We start from the raw sequence: 26,440 nt of genomic DNA on the forward strand, positions 1-26,440 counted from the left end.
CACCATTTACCCAGTTGAGGTTGGGCTGTCAACAACACGCCTCCTGAGGGACGCAGGGGTGGATTGGAGGCAACCTGAGGAAGGCCAAGTAGAGAGATATGGGGGAGAGAGATGGGGTAGAGATAGGGGGAGAGAGTGAGAGAGGGAGACAGGGGCGTAGAGGGGGGTGTTCCACGATCTGAAACAGGGGGCGATAGAGGGAGAGAGAGAGAGAGAGATTACTCTATTTATGAGAAATGAACGATTTGCCACGCCTGTGGGCGCGAACAAGGAAGCAACACAGTAACCGTCGGGAGGGAGGCAAGAGTCGAGGAAAAGGAGTGCGCCTGTCATATGTGCGAGTTGGACGCATTCTCTCCAGTTTAGTCATATTCAAAATGGCTTATCACAGTCCTTATAGAGCTCCTCCGCATATAAACAACCCTCCGGATCAAAGCTTTCTGTGGAATATCTTCCAGAGGTGAGCTGCTGTTTGTTACGCGAGAGACCAGATTGCGATTGATCAGTCTTTACTCCTCCTTGATCTTTTTTGTTCGTTTTTACTGGATTATCTTTGTCTTTTTTATATTGACCTACAAAATTCAACCTAAGTGATTCCGTCGGATAAAAACGAGGGGTTTCCTTGAAGTAGGCCACTGCATAGTGCGTGACACACACGTCACTTCTTAAGGTCATTTCACTTTACATCAGTCTAATAACGTCATCGAATTGGGTTATATTATGACGACTCTTTTCCACTGTCTTATCCCTATACACATCGTTAATTGTTTTCAACATACAGCCAATATAGTGTTTAAAATAGGGTAAATCTATATTGGTTAACACATCCTTACACATCTTGGTGCGTTCAAGTTACAGGCAGATGTTGCTGTACCACAAATTATGTACAGATGATTTTTATGTCATACCGCAGTGGTGCTGCTTTGTTTCATTGGAATGCAAGGGGTTATATGTGGTGTTAGTCCCCCACCCCCCTCAGAAAACTGTCCAGTTTAGAACAATTTCTCTTAATTTCTCACCCTTATCTATTGTTACTTGTGTGTGTGTGTGTGTGTGCGTGTGTGTGTGTGTGTGTGTGTGTGCGTGTGTGTGTATGGGGGGTGTAGATGTGTTATGCGACACCATCTCGAAACTTGGTGAATTCATTGGAATTTTAAAATGTAACAGCTGTGCCCACAGCCACTGCACTTCATAAACTGGGAACACTGTGCGGCTGCATCATGGTCTTGTTGGCGGTACTACAGATTTATTTAATCATGATCTATTCTCATCTCAGATCTATTTAATTATGATCTATTATCATCTCATCGCAGATCTATTTAATTATGATCTATTCTCATCTCATCTCAGATCTATTTAATTATGATCTATTCTCATCTCGGATCTATTCAATTATGATCTATTCTCATCTCGGATCTATTCAATTATGATCTATTCTCATCTCATCTCAGATCTATTTAATTATGATCTATTCTCATCTCATCTAATTTTCTGAACCCCTTGTTTCTCACGGGTCGTGGGTGGTGCTGGACCCTATCCCAGCTGACTTTGGGCCAGAGGCGTGGGACACCCTGAATTGGTGGCCAGCCAATCGCAGGGCACAAGGATACAAACAACCATTCACACCCACACTCATATCTAGGGGCAATTTAGATTGTCTAATTAGCCTACCATGGATGTCTTTGGAACGTGGAGGAAACCGGAGCACCCGGAGAAACCCCACGCTCGGGGAGAACATGCAAACTCCACCTGGATTTGAACCCAAGTCTCCCACTGAGGCGACGCGCTAACCACTCATCCGCCGGGTCACTATTTTCATCTCAAGACCCCAATTTATTGAGTACATAGTTGCCAGTTCTCTAAAAGACTGCTGTATACCCCATAGACGTTATGACATGTACACTTTTTTTATTTGATATTAGCATTAATGACGTCCCCTGTTTTCATATGGGTTATTCCATTGATTTTTTTTAAAGTTATGAAACAAGTTCTAGAATAAATAATTGGAGTACAATGGGCTTGACTACATTGAGTACACCTCCAAATAATTAATGAGAATAATCAATAACATTTGTTGGCAACAAAGTTCATAATCGATTTTTCATCAATTTTATCGATGAGTTGTTTCAGCCTTATTGTCTACATATGACATGCAGAATATTTATTTTATAGTGCGGCATCATCCTTGTACAGTATATTGGATGAAATAAGGTATGTGATTACTTGTTAGGTTTATCCAATGTTCCTTAGGTATTTCCAAATTCAGCTTTCAATAAAAAAGGCATCTGTAGTCACATCACCATTTAATTCTTGCAAGAAGAGAATACATCCTCCCCCTCGTCCGGTCAAGATTATTCTAACAACTCGAAGTCCGTTTCGCTAATTTATTCATAAGGTTTTAACGCCATGCCCCACAGAAGTCTAAACATTCATAGAGTCTCACAACAATTTTGCACAGTTTTCAAAACATTTGTAGGTCCTGTCGAATCTTCCCGAAACAGTCCTTTGTTCCCAAGAGCGCTTGTTGTGAGACCATCTTCCGAAGCCGTAAACAGTCCTCAGTTCCCAAGAGCACCTGTCGTGAGTCCTCCGAAGCCGAAAACAGTTCGCAGTTCCCAAGAGCAATTGTTGTGAGACCTCTCCATGCCCATGGCCATTCCCTGTCCTCTTGATGTGAACCAGTCCTTACTTTAGCAAGGCATGCATTAAAATGGCTTTTATTAATGCCAATAACTCTAACATAAAAGCACAGCGTTCAACACATATATATATATATTGTTTAATATTGTTACACATTCAGGATGAGCATTACTATTCCTAATAAGCAGATATATTGATTAATATAGTAAGCATGTTTATAATAAGGCTTTCTATTCCTAAGTAAGCATTGCAAACACATTTATAATAATGATTATTCCAACATTACTCACCATGCTTTTATCCCTTATTGTGTTAAATACATCCTGATGATGATAATTAGGAGAGCTCACTCGCAACTACTACTCCATTGGTAAATAAGTAGTTACTAATAATAACAATTAAGATATATTTATTAGTAGAGGCTGAGGATAGAAGGCAGATAATAAATTTAGTGGTCAAGGTGGATTGTCGTATAATTTTCTATTTTAGGCCATCCAAGGGAGTTAAAAAAACATTATTATGTTCTTACCATATGTATATAAACAAATTTCAGTTTTTTATTACACCGGATCACCGCAAGGCATTCTGAGTGACAGGGTGAGAATCAAAGACAGTTTTCCAAAAGTGAAAGCGACGACGCACGATAGGCGATGACCAAGACCTTGGACACACTTCTACATTTAAAACGTTGACAGAAAAAAGTCACCCATTACTATTTTAATAATTTAGTAATTGAATTTTACTCCCAACCTGGCAATGCTATCGCATTCAAATATAATTGGAAATGCCAGGTCGAGTTTACTTCTTGCAAAGACAGTTGAATCTGCCAAAAATATCTGATACGGTGAGTATATTTGGAACAGCCATGGAAGTCAAACGAATAGGGACAGGGTATGGTTAAGTGTTGTGACGTAATTGGGCTTCAAATAAAGGCTTCACAGTCTGCAGAACCTCAATTGGGGCACAGTTTATGGCTGCTGTCGAGCTGAGGGAGGATCCCTGGAATTTCCTTCAGTCACGTCATCAGAGTCAATACAACGTAGTTGAGGTGAGAGGCCCGCCACCACGCACACACAGACAAATGAGTCACTATAAGTACTGGACTTAAAAAAAACATATTTATAATCTTTTTGCAATCAAGAATCCTTTTTACATGCGTTTCCATAGATTTGATGCTAAGTGAGCAATGAAGTAGTTGGCTGGCTGTCGTTAGTATCACGCTTGTTTCCTAAGGCCCGAAAGAGGACAAGACGAAGACAGCTTCAAATAGAGATAGGACTACGTTGATTCTTGGCAAACGCGTGTTTGTTCTCTTTTTGTGTAGAATACTGAAGAGTGACAAGACATTAGAGCCAAAGTAGCGATAACAACAACCAAACTAACCTGATCAGCACGCGACTTGGAGTACTTAGGTAATGAGTAACTCACTCATTGCACAAGAATCGGGACGTCTAATTTTTACCCGGGTCGGAGTTTTCAGGGTACTGCCGAAAGAGAGGTTTAATTAAGCTTGACTTGGCTTGGGGGAGATGTGTGTTTTCATTAGTGTATATGTGTGTGTGTGTGTGTGTTGGGTGGAGTTCGTGGTGAGGCTGCTCTTCTCAGTAGGATCGACAGTCAGTGAATGGTCTGTCTCACTTTTGTCATATTCAGTCTTATCGACTCAAGTAATCACTTCCCTTGCCAAAAATCGTAAGCTTCTGCCGACCCTGAAATCACGTCCTTTTGGTGAGCATTGGATGGGACAGTAACATCTTTGACTTCGCCTTTCACTGTTTAGTCAAGGTTGGTAACCACCAACGCAGAAGTGGTCTCACCTTCACAAAGCACTCCTTTATGAAATTGGTCTGAGTTTGTTTTTCCTTTTCGGGGAGAACAATGTTTGCTTCATTTGGTTGGGTGGAGGTTGCGCCCAAACTTCTTGCACATGAGTAGAGCAGATCATATTAAAAAGAAATCCACTGTTTTTACACACATAGTGAAGTGACACATCTACAAGTGAAATGTTTCTGTTTTTTCATTTTATTTTTTTAAATAGACGTTTCCCTAACTCCTCCCTTACCTCCACTGCTGCAAATCAAAATGTTTGTTGACTAAGTGCTACATTTCATGTTGCTAAGGGACAACTGAGTCACATTTTGGACAGGCATTCTTTCATAACTTTGAGGCAAGTAACGTGTCAATTATGTCAGCTGATGATATGACTCAGTTGTCTCAGTTTTCTGGGCAGGAGATAAATCGTATCTCTATAGTACAGCATATACACCTATTTGCATTTTAAATTAAATAAATGATCGCAAAAATTAACATCTCCATTTAATCGCACAGCAAAGTGGATGTTTGAAAAGCCGTCGAGTCAGGGCCACTGTCTAAATTTTTTTAGGGCACAGGATATAAAATTGACTTGGAGAGTAAAAATTAACATTTCCACTCATTTCTATTTTTATTTTTAATTTATTTTAGCATGTTGCAATGTGAAAATCAGATTTTTTTCTCTTAACATTAGGATGTAAACTTGTTGCGATATAAGAATAGATTAGATTAAACTTGATTCATCCTGTACTCAGGAAATTCACTTTGTTGCAGGAGCAAGAAGGTGAAAACACAGACACAGGAAAAGAAATTGTAGACTTAAATAAAATAGATAATAATTAAATAATATAATTGAAGCAAGCGTGTTACACAAAACACGTGTATATTTATATATGCATATCTATATATATACATATTTATATATCCCATAAAAAATTCTACCAATTTTTAGTCACAAATTATGGGTGTGCGTTATACTCGAATAACTATGGTGTGTATATATCTATCTATATATATATATGTGTGTATATGTACATGTACCGTATTTTCACGCCTATTTGGCGCATCGTTTCTTACGCCGCAGTGTCAGTAACGAGTGCTATTTCTGTATTTTAGACACACAAAGCACGCACCATTTCATTAGACGCATATATATTTCATATGGATTAAGATTGAAACGCAATAGCGCTGGCTACCGGAAGCAGCTTATTTCCGGGTTCCGGTGCACAGTGACTGCTGGGAAATATAGTTCTTCCTCGCTACACCCACATGCTAAAAACACGCTTTAAAAAGGCAACGGAAGCAAAACTGAGTTCGGTAGTGCTTTATTTGGACATTTTACAATTTACTCAAGTCATCATCACCTTCAAATCCCTCAAACTCCTCATCTTCTGTGTCAGAATTAAACAATTGCCCGAACGAGCCTTCCAAATAGCCGGGTCCCCCCCTCTCTTCATTTTCAGAGTCACCGTAATTTCCATGTGGCTCCTTAGAAATTATGCAGGCTTTGAAGCTGTGTTCGCCAGCCGGGCATGGAGTCGCAAATCAAAACAGACAGCGAGCCGTCATATACGTCACGAGCGCCCCCGAGACTGGTTACGTGACGTATACTCAGAGCTTGCTGTCATTCCCGGAGGCTTTACCAAAGAATTACAGCCGCTGGACATCGGCATCAACCGGGCTTTCAAATCAAAGTTACGAGCGGCGTGGGAGCAGTGGATGATCGCTGGCGAACACAGCTTCACGAAAAGTGGCAGGCAGCGCCGGGCTTCTTACGCTACGATTTGTCAATGGATCGTTGCCGCCTGGGCGAACGTGTCTGCTTGCACGGTTGTTCGAGCTTTTGCCAAAGCCGGCATAATTTCTAAGGAGCCACATGGAAATTACGGTGACTCTGATAACGAAGAGAGGGGGGGGGGGGCTATTTGGAAGGCTCGTTTGGGTAATTGTTTAATTCTGACACAGAAGATGAGGAGTTTGAGGGATTTGAAGGTGATGACTTGGGTAAATTGTAAAATGTCTAAATAAAGTACAACCGAACTCAGTTTTGCTTCCGTTGCCTTTTGAAACATGTTTTTAGCATGTGGGTGTAGTGAGGAAGAACTATATTTCCCAGCAGTCACTGTGCACCGGAACCCGGAAATAAGCTGCTTCCAGTAGCCAGCGCTATCGCCAGCCGCTCGGCGCCCCCACGAGCGCTCCCGCTCGGCGCCGCTTGGCGGCGCACGGCGCTCACAAAGGGTGCTCTGCATTATAAGGCGCCCTGTGTATTTTGGAGAAAAAATTTGACTTTTTTTGACTTTTATGCGCGCCTTATAGGCGTGAAAATACGGTATATGTATATGTATCGTATTTTCACGACTATTCGGCGCATCGTATTTTTAGCCGCAGTGTCAATAACGAGTGCTATTTCTGTATTTTACACACACAAAGGACACACCGTTCTTTTAGACGCAGCCCGGCATGGCATATATATATTATTTATGGATGAATTTCAAACCGTAATAGCGCTGGCTATGGAAGCGACCCCAGACTATTTCCGGTGCGCAGTGACTGCTGGGATATATAGTCCTTTTGTCAATACACCCAGGTTGACGGCTGTGATAACTTTGCACTAATAGTATCAATATACTACAACGGCGAACACAGTAATTTGGTGCTACATGCACCAAATGCACGCTAAACCCGCACGCTAAAAACACGTTTTTAAAAAGGCAACGGAAGCAAAACTGAGTTTGGTTGTACTTTATTTAGCCATTTTAAAATGTACTCACGTCATCATTACCCACAAAACCATCAAAGTCCTCATTTTCTGTGTCTGAATTAAACAATTGCCCAAAGGAGTCTTCCAAAACGCCGGGTCCCCTCTCCACTGCTCCCATGCTGCTCGCAACTTTGCTTTGAAAGCCCGGTTGATGCCGATGTCCAGCGGTTGTAGTTCTCAAGCCTCTGGGAATGACGGCAAGCTCCGAGTTAATATATAATATATATATATACACAGTTCGCAGTGTTGACGCCAACATTTATTTTGCAAATACAGCTGGAATGACGGCGAGCACCAAATTAGTGTGCTCGCCGTCATACTGGGTGCATTAAGAACTCTATATCCCATCAGTCACTGCGCACCGGAAATAGAGTCTGGGGCTGCTTGGCGTAGTTTTCAGCGCTATTGGTGTTCGACATTCAGCAATATATAATATACATATATACATATACATATACATATACATATACATATACATATATATATATATATATATATATATATATATATATATATATATATATATTATATATATATATATATATATATATATATATATATATTATTATATATATATATATATATTATTATATATATATATATATATATATATATATATAATATAGTTCGCAGTCTAGCTTTGAATGCTCTGTTGACGCCAACATTTATTTTGTAAATACAGCCGAAATAACGGCGAGCACCAAATTAGTGTGCTCGCCGTCATACTGGGTGTATTGAAGAACTGGGCGTATTAAGAACTCTATATCCCAGCAGTCACTGCGCAGTACTTTATCTACGGGAAAATAGTAGAGTCACGGGCTGCTTGCCGTAGTTGTCCTATCGACTGATTTATTTTATTTTATCATGATAACAATTTTAGTATTGGTCCATATATAAAGCGCACTGGATTGATTATAAGGCGCCCTGTCTATTTTAGAGAAAATTTAAGACTTTAATGTGCGCCTTATAGTCGTGAAAATACGGTATGTGTATGTGTATGTGTGCGTGCGCGTGCATGTGTATATATAACAGTGGTGTGCCGTCAGGGCCTTCAAGGCCTTCTCTGTTGGCCTAAGAAATATCTGAATCATATATTATATTTTGTCCATCAATACTTAAATAATTCCAAATTGTCTGTTAGCTTCCTTTCATTGCTTTCCCCCTGGTTGCACTGCTTCCAGATGTTTTCTTTCATATTGAAGCATTTAACCAATCACATTTCAGCAATTATTTGCTGCCAGGGTCAGAAATCTGCCTCAAGGCCTTCACAATCAGTTATGCAGGCTCTGCTGCATTAAACAAGCGTCGATAAGACTGTTGCTTTAACCTATCAGAATTCGATTTGGTGACACCAAGGCCTTCTCGCAGCCGTAGGGATAAGTCATTGCCTTCTCGCAGGCGTAGGGAAACGTAATCGCTTTCACCATATATGATTGGCTAGTGATAGAGTAGGCGGACCAAAGCCAGTGAGCCAGCCAGAGATTGGAAACGCAACCCGCAATGGCCGACGGAGGAAAACTAATGGATTTGGTTGGCGATTTGCTCACAAAGCCATTTTCCAGATGGACTTTTCCAGAAAAAAATGGACATCATTAAGAAAGGGCGGTCAACTCCGAAACTAGCAAGCCTGTTACAGCTGGGAAAAGGATGGGTCCGCCACTTTCAGTTCGCTAACTACGAGCGCTACTCCTGGCTCACGGGCTCCAAGGAACACTGCAAATTTTATTGCTGGGAGTGCTTGTTATTTGCCACCGATCGACATGGTGTTTGGAGCAACACTGGATTTGCAAATTTGACTTGTTTAGCCAAAGCAGCAACGAGACACCAACACACTGCCGGACACTTACAAGCAACGGTGCTCTCCAAAACTTTTTTGGGAAACCCGTGTGAAGTTACAGTTCAGCGAGCAAGGGCGCAGGGAAACGGAGCGCCACAACGAAAAGGTAAAGAAAAATAGGGAAATCTTAAAAAGTTTGATAGACTGTAAACTTTTATTTCGGGGACACGATGAAAGCGCTGCATCCCCAAACAAAGGAAATTATGTGGAACTTCTTTCTCTCATTGCTGAGAGAAACACGGATTTACATTACCACCTGTCCACTAATGAAGTGTTTAGTGGCACGTCGGGCAAAATACAAAACAACCTGATCACTGCTATTGCTGAAGTGATGGAGGAAGAGATGAGAAGGGAAATAAAAGAACTGTTTGTCTCTGTAATGGTGAATGATTCTGTGCGGTGTGCTGGTGGATTTAAAGCACATGGATGATTTTGAATTTTGTTTTTTTGCTTCACACATTTAATGGCATTTTTGAGCATTCAGACATGCTTTTTTCAATGCTACAGAACAACAAACTGGATGTACAGTTTTGTCCTGGAAGAGTAAAGGAGTTTTGTGACACAGTTGAGCGCTAGAGGAGCTGATATGAGGAAATCTACGAGGCCACTGAATGCAGTGCGGGTGCTCCAAACGCACGAAGAGGTCAAGCGCAAGATTCTCGCGTGCACCACCACCAACTCCAAGACAGGATTCTGGACAATATTACTTGCCAGAAGCGGACAAGATTTCAAGAACACGGAAGACTGATGTTTCTCTCCCTCCTCGACCCGCAGAAGTTTTGGGAATACCAGAAAACTTTCCCACATGCAGCCTTCTCCATCTTAATGCAGAGCCACTGTACACTTTTCCATCTGCATCGGTCGGCTAAGAACAGAACTGATTGTAATGTATGCCACGGATGATTTTACAGGAAAATCTCCCACTGATCTCCTTGACTTCCTTCAGCAGAAAAATCTGAGTGAGAGCATGGGGCGGCTGTACACAGTAGTGGGTTTGACAGTGACCATCCCCGTGTCCACTGCTTCTGTCCAACGGACATTTTCAGCCCAAAACAGAATCAAAACTTATGCCAGAAATACAACAGGACATCCTCGACTGTCAGCATTAGCTTTGATGGCGATAGAAAAGAACTTCTTGATGGACGTGAAAGGCACGTGTAATCTGTAATTGAAATCTTCTTGAGAAAAGAAAGGAGGATGCATTTTGTGTATAAATAAAAATAATTTTTGGTGAGTAAAATGTCTATTTTCCTAAATAATATTTAAATTTTTTAGGTTATTATTGATTTTTTTTATATGTGTCGCAGCTGTAGCTTCATTAAAAGTTTTATAGCCATAAAATACTTGAGGGTTGGATTGATTCACACACAGGACTACTGAAGGCCTAAGTGTGAAATGCACGGCCCACCACTGATTATATATATATATATATATATATATATATATATATATCTTGCAACAGGTTTATATCCTAATGTTAACAGAAACAAAAATCTGATTTTCACGTTGAAACATGCTAAAATAAAAAATAAAAAAAAATACATATACATATGCATTTACATTATATACATATACAAATACAAGAAGTCATAAATTATAATAAATAAATGGAAACATCTAATATATGTTCATGAATTTGTACTGTCCCTTTAATAAATAAATCAAACTTAATCTTAATATTACAAGATTAAAATCGAACTACGGTCGTACCTCGATTTACAAAATTCATTGGTTCCAAAACTGTTTTTGCAACTTGGATTTTTCATAAGCCAGAGCAGTGCTTTTTATGTAAATTCTGTAATTCCTCTGACATTCCTAAAAAAAAACCTACCAACTACACCCTTTAAAACCATATCAGTGTCCCACTTTTGTCTGCAAGATGTGAGAAATAGACAAAAATGAAAGAACATGGTAAGAAAATTATTTATTAATGTATTAAAATGAAGATTAAGCATGCAAAAAGATGTTCTATTCATGCAGTAGTACAGTACAGTAAGGAGGAAGGAAACATTAATACAACATTGAACACTTCAAATTATGAATTCAAAACAAGATAGCATTAAATAGAACTCCAACGGACTAACAATCCATTTCGTCATTCAGTACAGAGAGGCCATGCCAAGGAGTCGTCACTTTTAATGCTTCCTTCTGCGTCATTAGCGTAGCAATGCTAGTAGTTGAGTTACGACCGACCATATTGCCTTGCAATATCAGTCAACTGCACGCAACTTTCTCATCTTCTGTTTTTTGACCAATAACAAGGCCCGCTTATTCATTTCATTCGCACCAATAATTCTAAATGATGAATTACGTGACGACAAATGGCGGTCAAAAAAGAGTTGTTGTTATTGTGGGAGGCTCCAAGTTGAAGTAAAGCAGGCCACAATATTACCGCCACAATTTGAAAATAAAATAATGGGTACAGGAACTGCATTTACATTTTGGGGGATTTTCGTAATTTCGTAAAAAAAAAGTCGTAATTTCCCAGATTTCAGTCATTTTCTTGTTTTTAAATTACATGAACCGGAAGTTGTTTTGTTTCAAGGGCATCAACTTTTGGCGACGTAAAGTCCATGTGAGGACAAAATTGTTTTTCTGCGTAATATTAGGAGATGTAAGTAATATTGGGAGAAAAAGTAATAACATTTTGAGATTATAAATGTTTCATTATTTATTTTTACATCACTCAAACCAGACATTGTTTAGGTTCCGCAGACATCAACTTTTAGTGACATTAGGTCGGTGTGAAAAATGTGATTTTGGAATAATTTGGGGGGTTTATTTGATTTGTGGGCGACCAGGCAGCCGAGTGGTTCGGACCCCGGCCACTCAGTTCTGGGGTCGAGGGATCAAGCCCAGGTCCTCACTGTGGAGTTTGCATGTTCTCCCCTGGCTTGCATGGGTTACCTCGGTTTCCTTCCACATCCCAAAAACATGCATGTAGGCTGGTTGAACATTCTAAATCTCCCCTAAAATATGAGTGTGAGCGTGAATGGTTTTCCGTCTTTTTGTGTCCTGCGATTGGCTGGCCACCAATTCAGTCCCCTCAGAGTGTTTTGGGGTTCATGCAGGTGATATGTAATAATCTGTTCTCTCCTCTCCCGCCAGGGTCGACAAGGACCGCAGTGGGGTGATATCAGACTCTGAGCTCCAGCAGGCCTTATCCAACGGTATGCATTCGGATGTTACTACCTCCTTTTCTCCTATATTTTCCTAGAGCTTTTTTTTTTTTAATTTCAAATCCATAGTGTGTGGATCAGATCAATCCCAGTTTGCAATTTTAATTTGGGGGGGACACAATAGACACAATCAAAATATATAACAGTTTTAATGTACTTCACGCGAGTAAAACACAACACTGATCATTGCATCGTCAGGACAGAATCAAGACCTAATCAATAGGCTTTGTTGAATCTAGGCAGAGATTTATTTAGAAATATGTTCCATATTTGATTACAAAACATAATTTGATTCTTTTGATAATTTCCTTATCCGTCTTGATTATTTTGTTGTTTTGTTGTGATTAAAAAAATCTTACAATCTTTTTCCACCAGATTCGGATCTCTAAAAATGTGTGGAAAACATAAGCTTTTTGGTTTCTTTTGACAATAACCATGCAGAGTCTACTTATGAAATTAATTGGCTCCGGAAATGGTTTCATAACTTGAATTTTTCGTAAGTAGGGACCAGTGGCGGTCAATGCATTTTCTGGTCGCGCCTTCAACGTATCAATCCAACCCTCAAAAACTATTTTATGGCTATAAAACCTCTACTGCAGCTAGAGCTGCGACACAAAAAATAATCAATAAATCAATGAACAAAAATGGGGTGAAATCCACTTCCTAGCAGCATTTCATGATTAAATACAAATACTGGAGCTTTTCACACATTAAAACCAGGCCAGGGGGGCGATTTTCTCGGGAAAAGACAGCGATGAACGTCAATGGCGTACGGGCAAACATTGCCCGAAAATGGGGTAAAATCCAGCCGAAAACAGCATTTATTTATTAAATACAAATAGTGGAGCTTTTTAGACATCAGAACCGGGCCAGGAGTATCATTTCCCCGGTAAAAAGACAGCGATGAACGTTGATACGTCCATACGTGAAACGGCAAAAAAATGCACTAAAATGAGGTAAAATCCTCTTCCTAGCAGCATTTATTGATTGAATACAAATACTGGAGCTTTTGAGACATTACAACCAGGCCAGGGGGTGATTTTTCCCGGGAAAAGACAGCGATGGACGTCAATGGTGAAACGGCAAAAATTAAACTGGGATAAAATGGGGTAAAATCCACTTCCTAGCAGCATTTAGTGATTAAATACAAACACTGGAGCTTAAATACAAACACTGGAGCTTTTCAGATATCAGAACCGGGCCCACAATTGAAATATTATTTAGGACTATAGCCATATTATACTCACCAAAAATCATTTTTAACTGTACACAATATCCATCCTCCTTTCTTTATTCCTTCTTTTCTATCGCCATCGAAGCTAATGATGAAAGTCGAGCCTGTCCTGTCATATTTCCGGCATAGTCCGTCTTGAAAATGGCTTTAAATCAACACAACAATATATTTGCTTGTGCAGCTAAGTTAGCGCACTGAAAGTGGCGGACACATCCTTTTCCCGGCTGTAACAGGCTTGCTAGCTTCGGAGTTGACCGCCCTTTCTTAATGATGTCAATTTTTTTCTGGAAAAGTCCGTCTGGAAAATAGATTCGTGAGCAAATCTGCAACCAAATCCATTTGTTTTTGCCTCTGTCGGCCATTGTGGGTGGAGTTTGCGATCTCTGGCTGCCTCACTATGGCTTTGGCCCACCTACTCTCTATAGCTAGCCAATCATAGTTGGTGAAAGCAATGACGTATCCCAGCCAGCAAAATGCCAATGGCTGCGAAAAAGCATTGTGGGGTTGCCAACTCGAAATCTGATTGGTTAAAAGCAACAGTCTTGTTTAATGCAACAGAGCCCGCAGAACTGATTGTGAAGGCTTTGCGGCAGATTTCTGATCATGGCAACAAATAATGGCTGAAATGTGATTGGTGGAATTTGAGTGATGTAAAAATAAATAATGAAACATTTATAATCTCAAAATGTTATTACTTTTTCTCCCAATATTACTTACATCTCCTAATATTACGTGAAATGACAAGAATGCACTAAAATTAGGTGAAATCAACTTCCTAGCAGCATTTATTGACAGAATACAAATACTGGAGGTTTTGAGACATTACAACCAGGCCAGGGGGGTGATTTCCTCGGGAAAAGACAGTGATGGACGTCAATGGCGAAACGGCAAAAATTAAACGGGTAAAATCCACATCCTAGCAGCATTTAGTGATTAAATACAAACACTGGAGCTTAAATACAAACACTGGAGCTTTTCAGATATCAGAACCGGGCCCACAATTGAAATATTATTTAGGAATATAGCCATATTATACTCACCCAAAATTATTTTTAACTGTACACAATATCCATCCTCCTTTCTTTCTTCCTTCTTTCCTATCGCCATCGAAGCTAATGATGAAAGTTGAGCCTCTCCTGTCGTATATCCGGCATAGTCCGTTTTGAAAATGGCTTTAAATCAACACAACAATATACTATTTGCTTGTGCAGCTAAGTTAGCGCACTGAAAGTGCCGCACACACCATTTTCACGGCTGTAACAGGCTTGCTAGCTTCGGAGTTGACCGCCCTTTCTTAATGATGTCCATTTTTTTCTAGTAAAGTCCATCTGGAAAATATCTTTGTGAGCAAACATTTGTTTTTGCTTCTGTCGGCCATTGTGGGTGGAGTTTGCGATCTATGGCTTTGGCCCGCCTACTAGCCAATCATAGTTGGTGAAAGCAATGACATATCCCAGCCAGCAAAATGTTAATGCGTATGAAAAAGCATTGTGGGGTTGCCAACTCGAAATCTGATTGGTTAAAAGCAACAGTCTAGTTTAATGCAGCAGAGCCCGCAGAACTGATTGTGAAGCCTTTGTGGCAGATCTGATCTGGCAACAAATAATGGCTGAAATGTGATTGGTTAAATGCTTCAATATGAAAACACACATCTGGAAGCAGTGCAATCAGGGGAAAAGCAATGAAAGGAAGCTAACAGACCATTTGGAATAATAAGTATTGATGGACAAAATATAATAGGATTCAGATCTTTCTTAGGCCAGCAGAGAAGGCCTTGAAGGCCCTGACGGCCCGCCACTGGTAGGGACACATTTTATATGTAAAAGTTCCAAGGTCCCCAATACTACCAATTTAAAAATGAGTAAGTGAGAAAGTACACCAATTTTGTTGGAACTATGTGAGAAACACAAAAAGAGAAAAACAAAAAATTAAGCCATTAAAATGAAAAACAAACACGCAAAGACAAAGCAATCGTTTGGCAACTGAAAAAAATCATAAAGACACACAATTTATGAACTTTGAATTATGAATTTAAAAGAACGAAAATAATGAAAAATAAAGAGCAAAGTTGCTTCGTGAAAAACTCACGAAACACCGTGTTCCTACTGTGTGACGACGAACACTGATCGAAGGTATACAGGCACAATAAGCATCATGGAGCATTGAGGCAATGGTAGGCCATTCATCCGATTCCGATTTGGGCCATCCCTTATCGTGATACCATTGGATTATTTTTTTTACTTCTAGCCCTGAACTCAGGGATGCCCACCCTGCCTTAACTAATTCACTGCCATTTCCACGGTAGACGTCCTATCAAATTTTAGAATTAAAAAAAATATATATTTAAAAAACATTTTTTTCCTGTGGCCCAGCAGTGTGAATGGTTAGCACGTCGGCCTTACAGCTCTGGGGTCCTGTGTTCAAATCCAGGTCAGTCCACCTGTGTGGAGTTTTCATCTTCTCCCCAGACCTGCGTGGGTTTTCTCCAGGTACTTCGGTTTCCTTCCACATTCCAAAAACATGCATGGTAGGCTAATTGGACACTGTAAATTGCCCCTATGTATGAGTGTGTGCGTCAATGTTGTCTGTTTCCTCGTGCCCTGCGATCGGCTGGTTACTGATTCAGGGTGTCCCCTGCCTCTGGCCCGATGTCAGCTGGGATAGGCTCCAGCACCATCCGCAACCCCAGTGAGGATAAAGCGGTTCAGAAAATGAATGAATGAAAAAAAAATGTTTTTCTGATCTAAAAATGACGTCATCGGCTCAATCTCCGATTACATGATATGATCGGGGGCATCTGTAATACACTTTTCTAAGGAAAATGTGCTTTAATTGTAAATGAATATTAGGAAAAGCATTACAACAGAATACCAGAGGTTTTTTATTCCATACATTAAACATTTTTCAGGCACAAAAAGTTGTGTTTTCTGTCATCAGTCTCTGTGTTTCCTAACCGTTTTTGAGTAGCGGCCCACTTCTCAAGGCACACCATCACTGAAAATTGTCTAATTCAAACCTTTCACCTATATTTACAATATAAAGTCATTCTCATCAAATTTTTACCAAGAGGGCGTCAAAAAAGCACACAAAAAGTACTTTTTTAGTAACTTGGATATTTCGTAAGTAGGTGTACTTTATATGTACATTTTCTAATTCGTTCCTGACACAGCTATCAACTAAACCCTTTAAAATTGGCCAAAGTGTCCCAATTTTAGGATAGGTTAGAACTTTATTTCATCCCATGTTCGGAAATTTCTTGGTTGCAGTAGCAAGACAGAAACAAGACACACAAGACATTGTAGACCTAGGTAAAAATACTAAATATCAAAATGCAATAAAGAAAGACAGGAGAGCAGCAAAAACACAAAATGAGCAAGAGCGGACGGAGCTACCGCTACCAGCTGCCACTTGAGCGGCACCATCTTGGTTGCAGGAGCAAAAATGGATACAGACACAAGAATATACGTTGTATAGTTGAATAAAACTGGAACCACACACAGGAGGTCTTCCACAAGATGGGGAACTTCTGCAGACTGTGACCGTGGTTGAAAATATGCAGTCACTCTTCCAAGCTTATTCGCAGTTTCTCAGTAGTCTGGAGCTGAAGAATCAATAGTAGCAGAGTGCACCTCCTCGACTCAGTTTCTGGCCTGTTAAGCGCCGATAGTTCTTCCATCTTATCGGAGAGGGATCTTACTTTCCCCATAATGATAGATGGAATGGTTAATCTGAAGAGAGGCTTCTTCTCCCGGCACTTTTGTCCAGCTCTGGATTTTCAGTGGCATTGAGGTGTTGCTCCTTCTGCTGCGTATTGTTCACAGCTAATTCCATGTGTATGACAGCGTAGGCATGGCTGAATGGTTCCAAAAAAGAAGTACAGTGGTACCTCGTCACACGACCGCTCGTCATACAATTCTTACGACGGAAATTTCGATCGAATAATTGGCCCGTCATGCAATCAAAATTTCGTGATGTGACCAAGCTTTTTTGCATATCTTTCATGTATAACAATATCTACGAATACTGAACGATTAATTCAGACGAGTTTCTCCTCCTACGCATCGACCAGGAAACGCACAACGTGTATGCACGGGCAAAAAGAGGGCTTTCTGGGTAATGAAGTATACTCGTGCACACAACGCCGATAGGCAATGGCACTCTTTCTCAGAATGAAACTTCATTACCCACAATCAACACGTGGGTAAGCTGAGCTGTTGCATGTCCTGTTATTTTTATTATCTAATACGAGGAGTATTATATTACTTCTCGTTCGCTGCTCCTAAGAACATCAGCGGCACTGGCTCGCAATTCCCTCTTTGTAATATTACTGGTCGCAACTCTCTCATAGGCGCCATTCAAAGCGGTTCCAACCAGAGCCATTACGACGAGGGAGTTGCGAGCCGGTCTTTATGAGCAGCGGAGCGATCGCTAAAATGTACTACAAGACTATTTCTCGTTGGCAAGTGGTCGTGGGTTATCCTATTGTGAGGACATTTGTGTGAATCATTTTCGGAATATTTTGAAGGGAATACGTAGTACAATAGCAAACAGCCCATCGATAGCGAACGTGAGGGTGGAGGCGTGGCAAACCGCCAACCCGGAAAACAAAGGTAACAAAAGATTACAACAAAATTAGAATTCAGTTTTGTGTAAAGTTACATTAAACGTATGTTTGAGTGTCTGTATATATTAATCCAAGTTAATTTAAATTTGTTTGTTCCGTTTACGAGTGCGTTGTCGTGGAAAAAAAAAGAACCCCACCCCCCCCATGCCCCCAAACGTCTCTGTCTCCCGTCGGCGAAACCTGCCCAATTTTAGTTAGATTAAACACATTTTATTACTATTAAACCACTAGTTATGTGTTACTTTGTTAATAGATGGCGAATTAGAAGAAATAAAACATTTTTTCCAATCCAATATCCTGTTATTGGTGTTTTTTCAGTGGGTTGGAACGAATTAATTTGTTTCCCATTCATTTCAATGGGAAACGTCCGCTCGAGTTACGAGAATCTCGTCATACGATCTCAGTCTCAGAACGGATTAAGATCGTATGTCGAGGTACCACTGTAGTAGAAAGCCAGGCTAACCGAACAAAGAAAGTTGTAAAAACATTAAAGTAAAAAGTATGAAGTACAAAGTAAAGTAATAAGGAATGTATCAAGAAATATTAAAATGTAATAAAAAAGATAGAAAGGCTGTAAAACACGGTAAACAAAGAGTGGACAGAGCTACTGCACAGGCTGCCGCCTGACGGTGCCATCTTGGAAAAAAATGTATGAAAGACGTGAGAAACTCTCAAAAATGAGAGAAAATTATAAGGGAATCATTTATTATAAATTATTTCTTAATGTTTTAAAATAAATATAAGGCCAAAAATCCCAGTTAAAATGTGCCCTGCGGCGCTGAGTTTCCTCCACGGCGTTATATTGGGAGATGTAATACTCGTACTTGTCCGCCAGATGGCAGCAAGAGCCCTTTCTACCAGGGCCGAGCGCCGTCCACTTTGGACTACATTTTAGACTTTTACGTGTGTGAAAATATGTGCCACGTTGCATTTGTACGGTTTCTAATCGCTTAACAATGGGAATTGCAATCATTAATAAGGGGAGCATTTAGCAGACATGGACAGGTATGTAAGAGAGAATCTTGAAACATGGATAGTGGTTGTTGTGAGACAGCCAATTAAATTGAATTGAATGCTTTTATTGTCATTATATGAGATAGAATGAGAGCGATGAAATGAGAGCCCAGTAGAGGGTAGCGATGTCTCTAAGGTCAGAATCAATGCATCCGCGACAATATTTTCGAAATAAAATAACGGATAAGGAAATGCATTTTCTTTTGATCTTTTTTCTAACTGGAGTCACTCATTTGCATATAAAAACATCGTAACCTGAATATTTCGTACCTAGAGGCATTCATAAGTAGGTGTGACTATATATATTTTTTTCTTAAAGAACAGAAACAATAAAAATTGCCAATACCGACAGACATGAGTGCCACTAATTGTAGAAATGGAGTTACAAAATCAAGTACCGCCATTATGAACAAAATCATGTTCCCAAAATGATATGCGTTTAAATATCATATCAAGCTTGTTTAGATGTATAATAGGAGACTCAGAGCAGATAGACAACTAGGTGTCGCAGGAAATTAACGACTGTAAAGTACAATGCTAAACAAAACACCAAAGTTAGTATGTGTGTTTATTCCGGTAATTTCAGAATTAAAATGTTTGACTGACGAGATGCAAATGAACTAAAACTATTCATTTTTTCAACATATTTTGTTCTTTTGTATTTCTCAGGCACATGGACACCATTTAACCCTGTGACTGTGCGCTCCATCATATGTAAGTAATTTCTGATGTGGGTGTGACGCTCTACACAGCTAGCTTTTGTCTGTTTATTTGTCCCGAATGGCAATTGCTTATTGCCTATTACAATTTAAGAACTGTTCATTGGTAAAAGTCGATCTCAAATGTCTGTTTGAAATAGTTGGAATAACCCTGTGATAAATGAATAATCTTGGCAACTCCTTATTCTGTCCTAAACGCCTCCTCTTGGTGTCCATTAGCCATGTTCGACAGGGAAAATAAGAGCGGAGTGAATTTCAACGAATTTGCCGGCGTGTGGAAGTACATCACAGACTGGCAGAATATCTTCAGAACCTACGATAGGGACAACTCAGGCTTCATCGACAAGATTGAGCTCAAACAGACACTGACCGGATTCGGTGAGCAGCTAAGTATGCAATGGTATTTTCATTTGGTTTGTGTGGTGCAGGGTTCTGGTACTTCTGTGAATTATCTTTTCAAGTACAGACAAAAAATTTGATGTAGTATTTCGGGTGTTTTTAATAACTGAAACCAAAATGCTGTCTCCATATGAACAACAGTCAGAACTCCAGCATTGACATTAAGCATGCACACACATGTCACCCAATGGAAATTAAAGGGATGTTGTAAACCGGTGGGCTGACTACTTCTTGAATAACCTCTTCAACTCCACTGACACGATCTCTGGGGTGCACACATTCATATTTATATTTTTCTATATATACTTATTAAGCTTTCTGACCACCTGCACAGGATTCATTGATTTTTTTGAACCGCTTATCCTCACAAGGATCGTTGGGGTGCTGGAGGCTAACCCAGCTGACTTCGGGCACTAGGCGGGTTGACAACCTGATTTGGTGGCCCGTCAATCGCAAGGCACGGGGAGACGGACAACCATTCACGCTCACACTCATACCAGGGTACAATTTAGTGTTCAACCACCCTACCATGCATCTTTTTGGAATGTGGGAGGAAACCGGAGTACTGGGAGAAAACCCATGCAAGCCCGTGGAGAACCTGCAAACTCCACACAGTAGGACTGACCTGGGGGCAAACCCAGGACTCCAGAATTGTGAGGCCGACGCGCTAACCACTCACCCACCAGGCTGCCCTCGCATGGTATTGAAATATTTTACTAACGAACAACTTAAACAACGCGGCCCGGTGGAGCGAGTGGTTAGTGCGTCGGCCTCACAGCTCTGGCGTCCTGGGTTCAAATCCAGGTCACGTCCACCTGTGTGGAGTTTGCATGTTCTACCTGGGCATGCGTGGGTTTCCTCCGGGTTCTCCGGTTTCCTCCCACATTACAAAAACACTCACCCCTACGAAACCGCGCCTGCGACGCCATCTGTCTCGATCTACCAGGTCAGGAGTCAAAGCTGCAACCCACAGTGCGGCCAGTACAACAGGCGAGCATGTAACCACTACACTAAAGGTCCCGGCTAGCAGCCCGGCTGCTAGCGTCCTCTCTTGAACACATCCAACGGCAGGGAGGTTTCCATACAGCATACAGTACAAGGCATTCACTGAACCTGTGGGCACCAGTTCCATGTACAGTGGGGCAAATAAGTATTTAGTCAACCACCAATTGTGCAAGTTATCCTACTTGAAAAGATTAGAGAGGCCTGTAATTGTCAACAGGGGTTGATATGTTCACCAATGGATATTTCCAAATACACGCCGTAACAAAAAAGACATCAGACTCATATCCGGGTTTCTTGCAAGAGAGAATCGATCCTGACGCGTCTCTGTCCCAGATCATTCTGATGACTCGATGTCTCTCTTGCTAATTTATTTCATAAGATTCACAACATTCATCTCAGTTCTCAAAACAATTGTAGGGTGAGCTAGATCGTTGGCTACCAGATAGGCAACCTCTTCCTCCATTAGTTTCCTCTTTTCAATATTAACCCTGTACGGATGCTGTTTAATGGGACGTGCCCCGCCTACATCAATATGTTCCAAAACGGTAGTGCGGCTGAGAACGTCGGTAAATAAAGTTGGGAAGTCTGAAATTAACTGAACCACGTCAGACTCCTGCGGTTTGTTTAGATTTTGCATTAACGTGGACAGGTTTTGTAACATGTCAGAATTGCACAGCTGGGGAGATTGTGTTTGAGTCTCACACACCGACAAACCATCCTCGTCTCACTGCATCTCTGTGCCACATAGGCTTCAAAACTCACCCTATGCAGCCCAAAATAATTAACTTTATCAACATAAATACTCAATATAACAATGAGTAGCGTACTTACAATACCAGGTGAAGCTGGGGCAAACAAAACTTACTTAACTCTAGACAATAAGTGCTATCTTAGAGAAAATAAGGACTCCACTGCCTCAGCATCTACAATCACAGGCAGTCAAGGGAGTCAAGGGGCGAACTGAAAAATAAAAGGGTTTAAATAAGGACAGGAAGTGCATCTTGATTGGAGGAGGGATGATTGGGAAGTAGTCACAGCTGTGTTGGCCTGGGCAAGGCTTTGCCACAGGGGTGGAGCCAAAGCTCCATGTACCTGCAGAAGAAAAAGAAACGACACATAAAACAACACACCCTACTATAGTGTGTACCCAGGCTGACAGCCGTAACAGACGGTAACAAAACTTTACAAGGATGAGATTTTCCACTTCATACAGTAAGCTTTTGTTTTTTACCGGCACAAACAGATAACGACAACCTTGCAAGAAATTCAAGGACGCACCTTGCTACAGAACAGAGCTCTACTTTTAAGTCATCAATGCAAAAAACATCATCTTATATTCGGGCCAGTACGGTAATTTGTTTTATGAGCTTTAATACTACCCTCTCGAACCTTTCAACAACTGATAAAAGTATACACATTTTGGATGAAATATGTATGCAAAAAAGAGAAAAATGATAACATTTATTAAGCCATTTGAATCAATAAGAAATGCAAAGACATTTTCCAAAGGGGTCAGGGGGCTTGTTGCAAGTGGCGCGCACCTATGTAAAAATACGTACAGGTGCTGCTTTCTAGTCGTGCTGGCGCCATGCTCTCCTGTCTCACGGTGATCGCTCCCTGCACAAGCAGGCTGTCTTCTACAGCGCGCTAACCTTCTGGCATCATGGAGACACAGGTCTCTGCTTGCGAATGGGAGGTCAGTGACGTGTTGGGTGTTGAGAGCTATTGGTAAAGAAACTCTAGCACAGGGGTGGCCAACTACGGTCCTCAAGAGCCGCTATCCGGTGTGTTTTCCATATCTCCCTCTTCTAGCACACCTGAATCAAATGACCAACTCATCAGCAAGCCGTCCAGAAGCTTGATACCGATCCTGATTATTTGATTCAGGTGTGTTGGTGGAGGGAGACATGGAAAACAGACCGGATGGCGGCTCTCGAGGACCGGAGTTGGCCACCCCTGCTCTAGCAGCTGAACAACAACAAAAAATCGGCTACAGGCAGTGTATTTATTATTTAGGTCATGTTTGACTTTGCTTGATCTTTCGCAACTTGGACATTTTTTCCTATTTTGGAACAAATCTTTAGCAGAAAAAGTGTGAGCACCCCTCAACATATATGCTGAGGTTTGTCGGTGGCCCAGAAAAAAAGGTAGATGAGGTAGATAAAATTGATCACTCCTGATTTAACTGTTGTGTACTTGTGACTTTGAGTGATGACTTTAACAACTATGATGACGACTTTTTGCTGTGCACAGGTTATCGTCTATCAGACCAATTCTATGGTACTCTGATCGAGAAGTTTGACCGACAGAGAAAGGGGCAAGTGGCCTTTGATGATTTCATCCAATGCTGCATTGTACTGCAGGTAACATTATTTTAAAGTATCCAAATAACACAATATTTTTTCATCTCTCAGAAGTTCATTATATCATTTCTACTCTCCACAGAGGTTGACTGATGTTTTTAGGCGATACGACACAGACCAGGATGGTTGGATCCAGGTGTCATATGAACAATACCTATCCATGGTCTTCAATGTAGTATAATTGTACACAGGGGCACCGAAGAGGAGCACAACTAACTGGACAAAACCGTGCCAAAAAGTTACCATCACTTCCTGGATGGCTGCCATAGTGGACATGAAAATATTTTCTTTCAAACCTGTATAATAGCTGCTCTATATCTTAGGTTTGCTTAAAAATGTTTAATGTTGATTTAAGAGAAAATATTCTCGCCTTGTAGGAAAGGTTCTGGGACTGTGATTAAACGAAGGAAAAAATAAAATAAAATCCAAACTACCATATTCCCCTTCAAGTACTCTCTGGAATGTAATGCACTATGCTATAACTCTCCCGGGAGGATTGTTATGAGATCATCTGCAACTCGGCTCTTATGAGTATGCTGATGTTGTTTTGCATCTTCAAAATGGGTCCTCTTGATACATACAAAGCCGATTCCGGAGAATCGAAGTTGTTCCCCTACAACGACTGTTCTTGGCAAAAAAGAAAGTCAGATGCTCAGGGGCATTGTGAGAAAATGTGCTTATATGATGAAGAAGCCATTAGTTATCCTGAGACAATTCTTACTTCTTCAATCACTGAATGAACCTAATTTTGACCACCAATAAAACAGAAACTTATATTATACGTAGTTTGTTTTTTAAATATATCTTTAGTCACACCAGTCCTGGAATTTTTCTGAATCATCTTAGAACGGCGCCTTCGCGAATAACCCTAACACCTAATAATAACGGTTGCAAGTACAAACTTTAATGTATTTAAAAACTAAATCTTGTAGTGTCATCACTTGGGGACCATTTTTTATTTGTGTCCTTTTGGTACTGCAGTGTGGGGATTACAGTGGTGCCTTGAGATGCAAATAGCCTGATTTGCATGTTCTTATGGTGTGAGAAGTCATTTGGAAATTTTTTTGTTTTGATCCGTGAACTTGAAATACAAGCACCTTATGTGGGCAGTGCTCTCAACTCCTTTTACAACAGCAGCACTTAGTAAACAGTTTAAAAATAATTCAGTTTCAGGCGGTTTAATGGCACCCCCATTTGAGGTTTACCATCAAACTTAATGTTAACACGATGTAGCATCTATGTTGCATTGCCATATCTTTTTCAATTTTGAATTGAACATAAATGTTAAAATGTAGACAGACTCTATAAGAGGACTGAGTTATACAGGCTATTATTCTCTATGTAGCACGATTAATATTAGTTTGTGTTGTACTGATGAGATCTGAGAGTTGATATATTTTTATGAATCTCACTAGATGTCCAGGCAGTACACACATGACCGCAGTATGTTTGGCTGCTAAAAATGAATAAATAAATAAATACATCAATAGCTTGTGATTGCCTGAAATTTAAGTGAAATCCATAATACCTCAATGATCAATATGGCCATGTCCCAAATGAGGCTCTACGGGCAGGGATGTCAGAACACTGTGAAATTGAAGGATACTTCAAACCTACCCAGCTAATTTGTCCTTGTCACCCATTCGCAAAGAATTTAAATATTATTCTTATCGCATAACCATTTTACAGGATGCTTTGCATGATGCTTCTACGGTTGGAAAAGGTAATCTTAAATGGCACAATCTACCAGTGACATGACATATAAATTAATGATTTAAAGTTTTACAAAGTACCTTTTTTAAACCCGACCTTATATATGTTAAACCAAACGGTAAAAACATTAAAAAGTACTTTATTAACTAAATGTAACTGCAGATTAATGGGGAGCTCGATGCATAACTTTCAAATGTTTGTGCTGCAGATGTTGCTTCAAAAATGTATATTATGTTATAGTGGCTTGAGCTGGCGGCCCGGCAGAAAAGTGGTTAGTGCGTCGGCCTCCCAGTTCTGGGGTTGATCCCCAGCTCGGTCTTTACTGTGTGGAGCTCCCATGTTCTCCCTGGGCTTGCGTGGACTTTCTCCCGGTACTCCGGTTTCCCCCTACATCCCAAAAGCGTGCAGGGTAGGCTGGTTGAACCACCTAAATTGCCCCTGGGTATGACTGTGAGTGTGAATGGTTGTCTTTCCCCTTGTGCCCTGCGATTGGTTGGCCACCGATTTAGGGTGTCCCCCCGCCTGGTGCCCGTAGTGAGCTGGGTTAGGCCCCAGCAACCCTTATGAAGATAAGCGGTTCCGAAAATGAATGCATTTTTAGAGTTTCAAACATGGTCACAGAAGAGAAACAACACCCAGTATGTAGAAGGTTGCAAAATAATATTGTTTAAACACAAAAATAGCACTGCTTTGTGATATTAATTTTCCCACTTGTACGCTGATAGACTCAAGCACATGTGCATGTGATATTCTGTCTTAAGGACGTAAAGAGGAATGACGCTCAATTAGATGCAAAGCAGCTGAAACTGTGCTGGCAATGATAAAATGTTGGCCCCCAATGTCGCGCGGACATTTCCTGGAAATGGCTTTTAACAAAATGAAAATAAAATTCTGTGATCTTTCACTTCTTAATACCATAAGGCACCACTGTTAGTACCAACACAATGTTTTATTATTTGGTATTTCTGTCTGTTATTATTTGAATGTCTTAACTTTTATTATTATAATTATGTATAATATCATGTTAATGGTATATAAGTCACTGCATGATTTTTAGGGAATTTTACCCCTCAAATTGCAGCATGTACTTCCCTTTTTACTGATCTCTCTCCTGATGTTTAAAACCATGTTTACAAA

General features: G+C 40.5%; 1 protein-coding gene across 2 annotated transcripts; it reads left to right on the top strand.

The window, feature by feature from the left end:
• Positions 1-206: 206 nt before the first annotated feature.
• On the top strand, positions 207-24,023 carry pdcd6 (programmed cell death 6). Of its 2 annotated transcripts, none has more exons than XM_077624381.1 (6): positions 207-460; positions 12,162-12,223; positions 19,774-19,818; positions 20,043-20,213; positions 23,481-23,590; positions 23,673-24,023. In XM_077624381.1, the coding sequence occupies exons 1-6, from the start codon at positions 237-239 to the stop codon at positions 23,769-23,771; spliced, it is 711 nt and encodes a 236-aa protein (XP_077480507.1). In that variant the 5' UTR covers positions 207-236; the 3' UTR covers positions 23,772-24,023. The 2 variants fall into 2 exon arrangements, with proteins under 2 accessions (XP_077480507.1, XP_077480508.1); XM_077624382.1 differs by having other exon boundaries at positions 20,043-20,201.
• The last annotated feature ends 2,417 nt before the right edge of the window (positions 24,024-26,440 follow it).

Source organism: Stigmatopora argus, chromosome 17 (genome assembly GCF_051989625.1).
Source record: "Stigmatopora argus isolate UIUO_Sarg chromosome 17, RoL_Sarg_1.0, whole genome shotgun sequence".
Classification (NCBI taxonomy): domain Eukaryota; kingdom Metazoa; phylum Chordata; class Actinopteri; order Syngnathiformes; family Syngnathidae; genus Stigmatopora; species Stigmatopora argus.

Coding starts and splice junctions, on each gene's coding strand:
- pdcd6 (XM_077624381.1), top strand. CDS start 237: ATGAACGATTTGCCACGCCTGTGGGCGCGAACAAGGAAGCAACACAGT. Junction 461..12,161: donor CTGTGGAATATCTTCCAGAG/GTGAGCTGCTGT, acceptor CTCTCCCGCCAG/GGTCGACAAGGACCGCAGTG. Junction 20,214..23,480: donor CGGATTCGGTGAGCAGCTAA/GTATGCAATGGT, acceptor TGCTGTGCACAG/GTTATCGTCTATCAGACCAA.